At 31.9% G+C, this 12,256-nt stretch overlaps 1 protein-coding gene across 1 annotated transcript; it reads right to left on the bottom strand.

Annotated features, from left to right (window-relative positions):
* LOC128158225 (collagen alpha-2(VIII) chain-like) lies at nucleotides 1-1,190 on the bottom strand. The gene is made up of 2 exons (XM_052820981.1): nucleotides 1,007-1,190; nucleotides 1-788 (listed from the first exon to the last, which is right to left on the bottom strand). Exons 1-2 carry the CDS (start codon nucleotides 1,173-1,175, stop codon nucleotides 370-372), a joined length of 588 nt encoding a protein of 195 aa, XP_052676941.1. The 5' UTR covers nucleotides 1,176-1,190; the 3' UTR covers nucleotides 1-369.
* Between the last annotated feature and the right edge of the window lie 11,066 nt (nucleotides 1,191-12,256).

Here is a 12,256-nt window from a genome sequence, read left to right as displayed (position 1 = left end):
ACCTAGTCCTAATAAGTTTATTAGCGTAGATATCCGTTTGCGCCTTCGTGATATACTTTATGATAAACTATAATTGATATATTTTCTTATATTCTGTACAGCTACCTATTCTGGTAATACTATGCGCATTTGTGAGGTTTGTTCAAAACATTATTAATTCTTTATATAGTCTTTTAAATGCACAAAGAAAAGATTTGTATTTACAAGTTACAAAATAAAGAAAGCAGAATAAGTGATGACATGTGAGTTCTTAAACATGCGTTGTCGTAGCGTTTTTCTTGATCTATCATAAACATGATCTTTAGAGCTATTTGGCTTAAAATTATGCAATTTAGAATAACGAAATGGAATTTTTTGACTAGTCTATGCTTAGAATAGTAGAAAACCAGAAAAACTGTTTCCCGAATACATCAGTATGACTTCACCAGACCAATTAATCCAGTCCAATTTAAAGTGAGTCTGTACCCAAACTTTATCTCCTTTCTGTAACGGAAGGACAGCCATATTGCCTCCAGTATTGATGACTGGTATTCTGCCTGCCAAGCTCTCGCTAACTGGTTTCCCATTGAACACCAGCAAGGTGGACAAACGCACGTTCTTTGGAACTTGGACAGAGAAGAAGAATGCATATGTTCCAGCTTCTGGTGTTGTGAATATTCCAGATTTGGCATTGTATCCAGAGCCATGGTTGACAAGGACATCTTTGAAAACCACGATCTGATTGGTATTGTTTAGGTGTTGTGAAGATGCATAAAAATTTGCACTAAATGCAATCTTACTTGAAGTTTCTAAAACCAATAAGAAAGTTTCGAATAGCATAATTAGCATGTTTAATAAATGTCAAAAGGGGAAATTAAATCTATTTTAATTGTTTTTATGCAAAACTAGTGAAATAGAAGGTTTTTTTCGGAAATTCTAAAAGAAGTTAAGGAATCAAAATAAAAACATGCATTTCTTTTGTACTAAATGCAGTTAGTATTTATCTTTTTTTTAAATATACATTTACCTCCTTGATGACCGTCAGCAACAGATGATGTACCTGCAGTGTTTTTCTGATAACATTCATAGCAGCAATGGTCGGATTTGTAAAGAACTTGTCCCCAACAACAGTCCAAGTGAAGCCCCAAAAATATGATCCTTAAAACGAAGATTCCGATGATTGTACGTTTAATCATGTTTGCGAAATAAAACAAAAATGGGAATAAATATTTAACTGTTTCGTTGTGCTTAAGATGACATAATAGCATAAGCGGTCTCATACGCATGAAGAATGTTTATTATATCCTTGTAGCAAATATTATGCACTGAACCAACGTTTTAAGTGTTTACTTAGTATAATGTTTTCATTATACAAAAAAACAGATTTTTGATTTGTCGTCGAGGTTACTGATTCCCCTAAACTTTAAAAAAGTTACAATTGATGTAATTGTCTTGATTATTACGAGCACTTCCGGTTTAATTGAATTTCGCCCAAAGCTTTCGGATGGTTTTATACTGCTGATTACAATGACGGTACACTTTTTAGAGAAAATAATTGTAAATAATTTATCCTTGGATTACTTAACATTTAAAACAATGAACAGCAAGTATAAAGTGAGTACAACCTGTCGTAGAAAACAAATCAGGACCCCAGTATTCCAACGGTTCTGTTTTTTTTATCAAGGGTCATTTTGGCAATTGTTTGTAGGTTTTTTTTATAGCATTTCTAAAGACTAATATTAATCACGAAAAGAAAAATACCAATATTTTTTTTTACGGTCGTCCCGGGTAATTGAGTTTAATTGGTATTATTTTATTTAATCTAATCTATCGATTAGAAGACATATCTGTTGCGACATGTTGAAATTGTCACATTTTTTTAATTCGTTATACTTATTACGATGAACACGTTTTGTTAAGTGTGTGTCATCATGTCAAAGCTAAATCAGGTCAAGAATGTAAAGCATCAAGTGATTATTTTCGCAGAGCAATAAGACGAGCAAAAAGTTTATTATCTCAGCACAAACATTGAGACGGAGATAATCCGTTCTATTACCCTCAGCGTTAACAACACACCTAGCAACGGGTAACACAACAAATTGTTACATGCGCGTAAATTATGCGCGTACGGTTCACCTTAGAATTCACGTCATTTTTATATAAAAGCAGTAAAAAATTCTCTGAAATTAAGACATTCAGTATAATAAAATAAATAGTGCCTGTTTGGGAGGGTAACTTTTGTTGAAATTGAAACCCCTCAAAAATCATTGTCAACCGTCGCTTGAATGGTTTCCTCGGGGTGTCAATTTCAACTGTTACCCTCCCAAATAGGCACTATTTATATATTATTATACTTTCATGTTAAATACTGAAATCTGATTAGTTTAGATACAATTGATAATCCGTTCTATTACCCTCAGCTTTAGCAACACATTAGGCACCGGGTAACACGCCATAGAATTCACGTCATTCCTATATGAAAGCAGTAAAGTTTTCTTTGAAATTAAGACATTCAGTATCATAAAATTAATAGTGCCTGTTTGAAATTAACACCCTTCGAAAACCATTGTCAACCTCCGCTTCGCGTCGGTTGACTATGCTTTTCTCGGGGTGTCAAATTCAACTCTTACACTCCCAAGCAGGCACTTTTTATATAATATTACCTACAAGGTAAAACAAAAAACTAATATGTCTTGATAATAAGTCACATTATATATTAATAAGTCACATTATATTATATCCAAACTAAGGATGGCAATCACTAACCGGTTTTCTCAGTTAGGCGATTAAAATTATGTAATGTATATATATTTTTAACACAATTTCAAACTAAATTTTATTTGTTGTCTTTCGAAACTATTATCTAATCAAGTTAAATTATAAACCATTAAGACCTCAAGGATAAGCTCTTGGAGGAAAATTGGTCAATATGTGTTTATTAATATTATAATTAAAACAATATATCTCTGCCTTATCTACTTAGCTTTTCAAAAATTATAAATGAACGATACTAATATCCCCGATGAGTACCGTTACAAATATTACTATTGTACCTACGATGTGTTTAATTCATGTTTTTCCTTTTACACGCGACATCAATTTATTACAGAAATGCAATTGTCTAAAGCGGGCAAATACATGTTGCTACGATCCGAAAATCTAATTTCCAGTATTGTAAATGGAAATATATATTTATTTGTCAAAAACAGACTTTGATTTGAGAAGTTGATCTGACTACTGTAAAATTGTGGGCAGTAAAACTTTTTTATCACTGTTTGCTCTCGATTATTGTACAAGATTTCTTTTGAATATATATAATACAATTTTTATATAATATTTTGATTTCTACGTATACATTGACAGCATATTTTTATCGAGCTTTTTCTGTTATTTATAAGTTAAAAAATATTTATATCATCTTAAAATGTTTTCGGTATTTTGATACGAGTAACCGGTAAATTGGTCAGAACGAATTACGACTAACATATTAGCAATTCTGCAATCGATTGCCATCCCTAATCTAAATAGAAATGAGCGTTTGTCAAATGTCCTTTGTATTTCAAACTTCCTTCGCAACCACTCCTCACAATTTCCATCATTTTTTAGTATTATTCTACTTAAAATTTGAAATTGTAGCCATAGAAGTTTTGACTTGTTCGTTGTTTTATAAGCAAGGTTGAATATTTTGCTCCGGTTTTTGTTGTTAAATTAAAGCCTCTTTGTAGCCATTTACATAAAGATATGGATTGTTCTCTTCCTTCTTAATAAGTTCATTATAGAACTGTTTTCAACCTTTTTTATAAGTTCATAAGCTATTTATATGACTTGATATTTCTTGGATATTTGCTTTGTTAAAATAGGAATTTTTTATTCTATGTTCAAGCACATAATAAATTCTCTGGAAATATACATGTAAGCATTAAATAAAGAATACAAATATTTGAAGTTGATACACATATTAAACTAAATGTCACTTGAAAAATACTAGTGATAGGGCTGTGGCCACTTGTAAGCATATACCTCGGCTTGTTCCCCCAGGTTCTTTTGCTTTATGTAAAATTTATTTTGAATAATTTCTTTTTGTTAAATTTTCTTCATATGTTCTTAAATTTGTTATTAAATACTTTATAAGAATTTTTTTTATCTTAATTTCTGTTACTTCATCAGGGTATATAACCAACATCCTTACAAACTGGAAGATGTGCTTGACTTTGCTAATGCCAAGTACAGCGGTTTCTACATAGCAACAGAGGAACAAATATAAGATACACGTGTCCGGGTATTATGGAATAGAAGGGTTGAAATCTCAATCACATTTGATTTCATTTAATTATAATATTTGTTTTCTTTAAATTTAATATTCAATGTATCTCGCTTCATTGTCATTCCGTATCCCGGTAACGCCATGGATCAATACTACCATGACGATTCATAATTTAGCATTTTAGATAATGACACCGACGACCGTTAATGAGTCATATTGTCTTTGAATGGCAGGAGCCTGGTGCTATCAACACCAATGACCCTACAAACACTTGAACGGAGTATACCTACGGCGCTACAGGGGTAACTGATAGCATTGGTTTCCTTTTCAATGATGGAGAATCTCTCTGACCAGAAATTGACGCATGAAGCTTAAAAGAGAGAGAGAGAGAGAGAGAGAGAGAGAGAGAGAGAGATTGTATCCTTATTTCATGGTTTACCCTTTCTCTCTCTCATCGGTCTTGTTCTTTACTGGTCACAAAAAATTCAGCTGAACATTGCCTGAATAATTTGGCACAGTAAAGAAATGAAATATATATCACCTTTACACCACTTTTTCAGACTCTTTGATTTTAAAATAATGCAAAAGTTTCATCCTGTGAGTCTTCAAAAAAGAATATATGTTTACCGCCAAGCGACCTTGATTTGAAGACTGACATTTAGATTTCAGTAGTTACGTCAAGAATTCATTAGTTCCGTTGCCAGGGTAAGTCAAGGTCCCCTAAATCACATGCAAAAGAATATTTTCTCTCTAAAGGTAGTTAGTATAAAGCATTTAAATTCTGTAAGTACTATTTTTGTCGTTTAGATAGACATTTAGTGATTTAAATCAACACATTTAGGCTATGAAATGACACTTGGGATAACCCTTGTACCAAGTATTCTGTTTCGTGTGATACAGTTTTATTCAGAAAACGAGAGATCGATACTTTCAAGAATTTCATTATATTGTCTATTATTTGATACAGGCGTTCATCATCAGCGACAATATTAAGTAACGAGCAAACACTACTTTTACCTGATAAAAGGACAAATATCTTTCTAGAACATACTAAAATACCATATATTAAAATGCATACAATGACATATTCTTCTGAAAAGTACATAGAGGCCCAATACGTAACTATCGAGTCTCATTGCCTGAGATATAGTTAAAACGGGATTTGTCATCCTTTGGCGCCTATTGGTACGGTTTGTTCACAACATAGTGTTATAAGGAGTTTGAAACCTACTTTAAAAGTTGTAAAAATTTTCAAATAAAACTTAGCGTTAGTATTGCTGTCATTTTTAGACGTAGGCTGTATAACAGCCTCCGTATATTGTGATTGTCTTGCCTGTGACGTCAAATAATGAGGATTCCTTAAGCACTATCTGGTGGTGGACGAAATACATGTAATGAATAATTATAAGATTCAATGAATAAACATGGTCTACTTTTTTGTCTCTGTCATATATTGTTCGTGAATTGTCAATTAATCTCCCGCGTAGACGTATCTTTATTTACAGCTGCAACCCCAGTATCAAACCTGCTACACCACTGCAATTTGTGTGATTATCTGCGAAGCTTGAATAATATAAATCCAAATTCCCCTAAATACTTTCAACAGTGATCGTAGTATGTGGTATGTTTTCGTTAACCATGCTTTTTTCTTTGCTTCTTAGATTACTTCCGTTTTTAATATTATCATAAAGTGTTTTGACATGCATAACATGCCCATTATAACGATAATGAAACAGTGATTAAACATCCAGAATTTAAACATTTCCGACCCCATATCAATTTGTAGGATGTTTACGTCACAGTCTCTTAATGCTCAAGAGAGTCAACCTAGTCCGTTTCAAGCACATGTTACACGGGGAACGTTTAAATTATGATCAATTGCATAAAATGAAAATTTAAAATACTACATAATATTGATAACATTTTATATGTGTTGAATATGAAGCTACTACAAATATGTTATATCAGTTGCGCAACGTTTTTCGCGACCACTCCCACCTTCCCTATCTTCAACGTTCTAGGACTGTTAAGTATACTGTATTTGACTTAAGTCCCAATTGCTTTACACAACGGTGTCATACCATCGCATAGACAGGAGGAAATAACTTAACGCTTGAACGCACCGATTACACAGGTATGAGACAGTTGGACGGTCCGTGTAACGAAAGATCGTAAGAAATTCATAATTATACATCAAACGATTTGACTAACAGTAACAAATGCAGTGAGGAACTGTTTCATTTACTATATACGTTTCGAAACTGTTAAAGTGTTTCAGATGTTCCTCTCCGCAAAAAAATCACAAAAGCATGTTCCTCTCCGCAGAAAGTCAACGGAGAGAGAGAGAGAGAGAGAGAGAGAGAGAGAGAGAGAGAGAGAGAGAGAGAGAGAGAGAGAGAGAGAGAGAAGAGAGAGAGAGATTACTGTTTAACGCAGAAAATCAGCGGATTAAGAGAGAGAGAAAGAGAGAGTTTTCTGTTTAAAGAAAAGAAGTATACAAATTAAACTTCACAAACACAGTATATCAATCTTTAAATAAAACATCACAAACAGTTTAGACTACTTCATTGTTAGGCATACTTCTTTTCTCTTTATTTGAAATCAAACATCAGACACAGTGGACGATACATGTACTTCATTGTTAGGCATGCTTCCTTTCTCTTTTCTTGAAATATAACATCACAAACAGTGTAGAATACTGCATTGTTAGGCATGCTTCCTTTCTCTTTACTTGAAATATAACATTACAAACAGTGTAGAATACTTCATTGTTAGGCATACATCTTTTCTCTTTACTTGGAATCAAGCATCAGAAACAGTGTAGGATAGTACATTGTTAGGCATGTTTCTTTTCTCCTTAATTGAAATCAAACATCACAAACAGTGTAGAATACTTTATTGTTAGGCATACTTCTTTTCTTCTTACTTGAAATGAGAACTATTAGAACGAAACTTGTTTCCCCTTATCTTGGAAGGAACACGCGGTGCTATACGCGCGTTGATTTGATTGACAGGGGTAGCACGTTGACTCGGACTAAAACTGCATGCTGGATTCTATCACAATGCACTACATTCTTTTGAGGATACAAATTTTATAAACATAATATAGTATATTTCAAATTAATGTACGTAAATTACGCCTAAAACGCTCTCTCTCTCTCTCTCTCTCTCTCTCTCTCTCTCTCTCTCTCTCTCACACACACACACACAACGATGTTAAAAAGAGAATATTTTGATTGAAGACACTCATTTATCAAGAAACCCCTTCTGTAAGATAGAAAAGGGGGAGGCTGTTGTACGGTTAGACGAAGTAGTTTGCAATTTAAAGGTTATCTTTTGTCTTAAGAGGTCTGAAAACCCCTATGACATGCTGTTATATACCTTTTGTGTGGAAATCACTATACACATGAACTAATAGCGACTGAAACAAATATACACAAAAAATGTGTGTATATATATATATATATATATATATATATATATATATATATATATATATATATATATATATATATATATATATATAAAGTTTGTACGGAAGCCCATTTCGACCTATCAAAAAATATTTTTGAATTTGATATAACGAATCCTGAATTGGTTAAAATGAATTTAAATCGTTATAACGAATTGTGTAATCCGTTATAACGAATTAAATTTGTTATATCAAATTTTAGGAATGAATTCGTTATAACAAATTTAATCTGTTATAACAAATTAGCTTAATTCTTTATTTCAAATTTTAAAATCTGTTTTAACAAATTTTTGGAAAAACGAATTCTTGAATTCGTTATTTCAAAGCAGTAATTCGTAATCGGTTTTTAAAAATCGGTTATAACATATTTTCATCCAATTTGTGATAACAAATTTCATGTTTTGGGGAACAAATTAGATGGGGCGGACTTCATTTGTCCCATATCGGCGTACGACGAAATGCGCCGATCAATTGATCGGCGTTAAACGGTGAAATGGTAAATGAAGTAAACTGGCGTAAAAACAAAAGTGGAGGAACATCAATTTATTACAGGAATGCAATTGTCTAAAGCGGGCACATATATGTTACTACGATCCAAATATATAATATCTAGTATTTTAAAATAGAAATATATATTTACTTGTCAAAACCAGACTTTGATTTGAGAAGTTGATCTTACTTTCCTGTGAAATTGCGACATGTGGGCAATAAAACTTTTTCATCACACAATTTTTATATTATCGTTTGATTTATACATGAACAGCATATTCCTATTGAGCTTTCTCTGTTATTTTTAAGATGAAAAATATTAATAACGTTTTTAAAAATTCTCGGTGTTTTGATGCGAGTAACCGGTAAATTGGTCAGAACGAATTACGCCTAAACCATTAGCAATTCTGCAATTCTGCAATCGATTGCCATCCCTAATCTAAATAGAAATGAGCGTTTGTCAAATGTCCTTTGTATTTCAAATTTCCTTAGCAACCACTCCTCACAATTTCCATCATTTCTGAGTATTATTTTACTTAAAATTTGAAATTCTAGCCATAGAAGTTTTGACTTGTTCGTTGTTTTATAAGGAAGGTTGAATATTTTGCTCCGGTTTTTGTTGTTAAATTAAAGCCTCTTTGTAGTCATATACATAAAGATATGGATTGCTCTCGTCCTTCTTAATAAGTTCATTATAGATGTATTTTCAACCTCTTTTATAAGTACATAAGCTATTTATATGACTTGATATATCTTGGATATTTGCTTTGTTAAAATATGAATTCTTTATTCTATGTACAAGCATGTAATAAATTCTCTGGAAATATACATGTAAGCATAAAATAAAGAAAACAAATATTTGAAGTTAATATACTTATTATACTAAATGCGTGATTGTCATTTGAAACGTTCCAGTGATAGGGCTGTGGCCACTTGTAAGCATATACCTCGGCTTGTTCCCCCAGGTTCTTTTGCTTTATATACAATTTATTTTGAATAATTTCTTTTTGTTAAATTTTCTTTATGTGTTCTTAAATTTGTTATTAAATACTCTGTAAGAATTTTTTTCTTGCTATCTTACTTTCTGTAACTTCATCAGGGTATAAAACCCACATTCTTACAAACTGCAAGATAGGCTTGACTTTGCTAATGCTACTTCATAGCAACAGAGGAACAAATATAAGATACACGTGTCTGGGTATTATGGAATTCAGGATTGAAATCACAATTAAATTTGATTTTATTAAATTAAAATGTTAGTTTTCTTTAAATACAATATTCAATGTATTTTGCTTTATTTTCATTCCGTATCCCGGTAACGCCATGGTTCAATATTGCCATGACGATGCATAATTTAGCATTTTAGATAATGACACCGACGACTGTTAATGAGTCATATTATTTTGAATGGCAAGAGCCTGGTGCTATCAACACCAATGACCTTACAAACACTTGATTGGAGTATACCTACCGGGGTAACTGATAGCATAGTTTCCTTTACGGTGATGGAAAATCTCTGAGACCAGAAATTGACGCAAGAAGCTTTAGAGAGAGAGAGAGAGAGAGAGAGAGAGAGAGAGAGAGAGAGAGAGAGAGAGAGAGAGAGAGAGATTGTATCATAATATCATGGTTTACCCTTTCTCTCTCTCTATTATTAATCTTGATCTTTACTGGTCACATAAAAATCAGCTGAACATTGCCTGATTGGTCCGGCAATGTAAAGAAATGAAATATATATCACCTTTACACCACTTTTCAGACTCTTTGATTTTTACGCTACTTTTCAGTCACTTTATTTAAAACAACATAAAACTGACATTTAGATTTCAATTGTAACGTCAGGAATTCATTAGTTACGTTGCCAGGGTAGGCCAATGTCCCCTATATCACATGCAAAATAATATATTCTCTCTAAAGGTAACAAGTATAAATCATTAAAATTATGTTAGTACTTTTTTTGTCGTTTAGGTCGACATTAAATGATTTAAATCAACACATCTAGGCTATGAAATGACACTTGGGATAACCCTAGTTCTAAGTATTCTGTTTAGTGTGATACAGTTTTAATCAGAAAACGAGAGATCAACAAGAGAACTCAGCTTATTTCAAAACAGCAAATACTTTTAAGATTTTTATTATACTGTCTATTATTTGATACATGAGTTCATCATCGGCGACAATATTAAATAACGAATATGCACTACTTTTACCTGTTTACATCATACATAAAAGGACAAATATCTTTCTAAAAACATGCTTAAATACCATATTTTAACATCCATACAAAGACAATCCCTTCTGAAGAGTACGTAGTGGTTGAATGCATAACCAGCTAGTCTCATTGCTGGAGTTAGAGTTAAAACGTTACCATACTTTGGCGCCTATTGGTAGGTTTTTCACTAAATAGTTTATAAGGAGTTTGAAACTTATTATAATAATACCTGACATTATAGGAAACCTTATACAGTATTTTTTAAAAAGGGTTTTATTTAAAAGTTTAAAAATGTTCAAATAAAACTAAACACTAACATTTGTTTAATTGCTACATTGTAATCACAACTAGACACAATCTCGCTGTGAGCAACGAGGAGGTCTTCCATTCGATTTTTAGAATGAAACGAAACATATCTGGAAATGGGGTTGGGATCTGATGGAGCTATGAATAGAAAACTATAGACCTCTCTCGGTACATAATTTGAGGAATTAATTTTAATTACATTTTGTGTAAAGAGTCTTCAGAAATTCGTTACCGTTTTTGAAATATTTCGGACTGATCGTTTTATAAGCCGATCTTATAACTCCTCGTAAGGGCCATATAACAAATCATGGTTGTAGATCGCTAACCATGTTATTTTGAGCACTCTTTGTTAAACATTGCTTTTCAATTTTTTTTAAAAAGTTTGTAAATTTTTTATTATGTGCCGTTCTCAAAATATATGGAAAAGATCATTTTAGGGTCGACCCTATAACTCCTTCTTATGACCGGATAACGAAGAAATTATGGTCACATATTGTTAAGCACATTTTTTTTTTGATTTGTGAAGTATCGTTCAAAAACGTTTCTATGATCGCTTCTATAAGGTATTACAAAATATTTCAAAGTAAAAAGTTATCATTAACGGGCTTTGAAGCCCCTTCGGCCCATAATTTGAACTGTCAGTTGCTCTTCTTGGTATCAAAAGCTCTTGAATTTATCAAAATTTTATGTTCTACATTTCTTATCAAAATACTTTTTATAAAACAGATATTCAAAGTAAAGCATGCAAAATCACGACGCTGTTTTTACCATTTTTCTAGCTCGTAACTTCTGTCATATAAACAATTTTTGGTATTCCAGTAAGGTTCATATCAATAGCTATTAGTTCTTAAAGTTTTATAAAAATCAGCAGAGCAGTTTTTGAAAAATCGCGTCCACAAAAAAAAAAGAAAAGAAAAAAGAATAATAAGGGAAAAGAAACAAAGTAATAGCATGAAGGTTTTCCGTTGAAAAGAAAAGTCTTTAAAAAATGACGTATATTTTACTTTTTCCCAATAATGAACAAATATAAACGTAAAATTATTGACAGATCGTGCATTAGATACTGTAATGTTGGTGACTTCTGACATACTGCAATTGATAAGAATTACAATACGGTAGTTCTGATATGATTTTTAATAATCATTTCCAATTTGTTTGCATAATGTTTCAAATGCTAATATTACAAAAAAAGTCAATAAAATGGATGTTTTGTTGGGAAACAAAAGCTTAAAAGATTAAGGATTCATCTTATAAACAAACCAGTTACTGGACGGTATGATTAACAAATCATCGAAACGTAAACACAGTATCATCAACAAAGCATTCTAATTTAATAAACAAAGGCTCAAATAATTGGTTTGTTTGAGTTGATATTAGCTTCACATATTCACATACAAGGAATTTAATTGATTTTTGTATGAGATGGTTAATTTTTAAAACTTTTTAAAGCTCTGTTTCTGGGATTTGAGCTCAAAAATCAATGTACCGTTATTTTGCAATAAGTTTTGTACCAGTTTAAAATCATTTTTTTAAA

The sequence above is a fragment of the Crassostrea angulata genome, chromosome 8, assembly GCF_025612915.1.
Source record: "Crassostrea angulata isolate pt1a10 chromosome 8, ASM2561291v2, whole genome shotgun sequence".
Taxonomy (NCBI): Eukaryota; Metazoa; Mollusca; class Bivalvia; order Ostreida; family Ostreidae; genus Magallana; species Magallana angulata.
This window is presented reverse-complemented; position numbering and strand designations above follow the sequence as displayed.

Excerpts from the sequence above, each read along its gene's own strand:
- LOC128158225 (XM_052820981.1), bottom strand. The coding sequence starts at position 1,175 with ATGATTAAACGTACAATCATCGGAATCTTCGTTTTAAGGATCATATTT. Across the intron at positions 789-1,006 it reads TGCTGACGGTCATCAAGGAG|AAACTTCAAGTAAGATTGCA; the intron begins GTAAATGTATAT and ends TATTGGTTTTAG.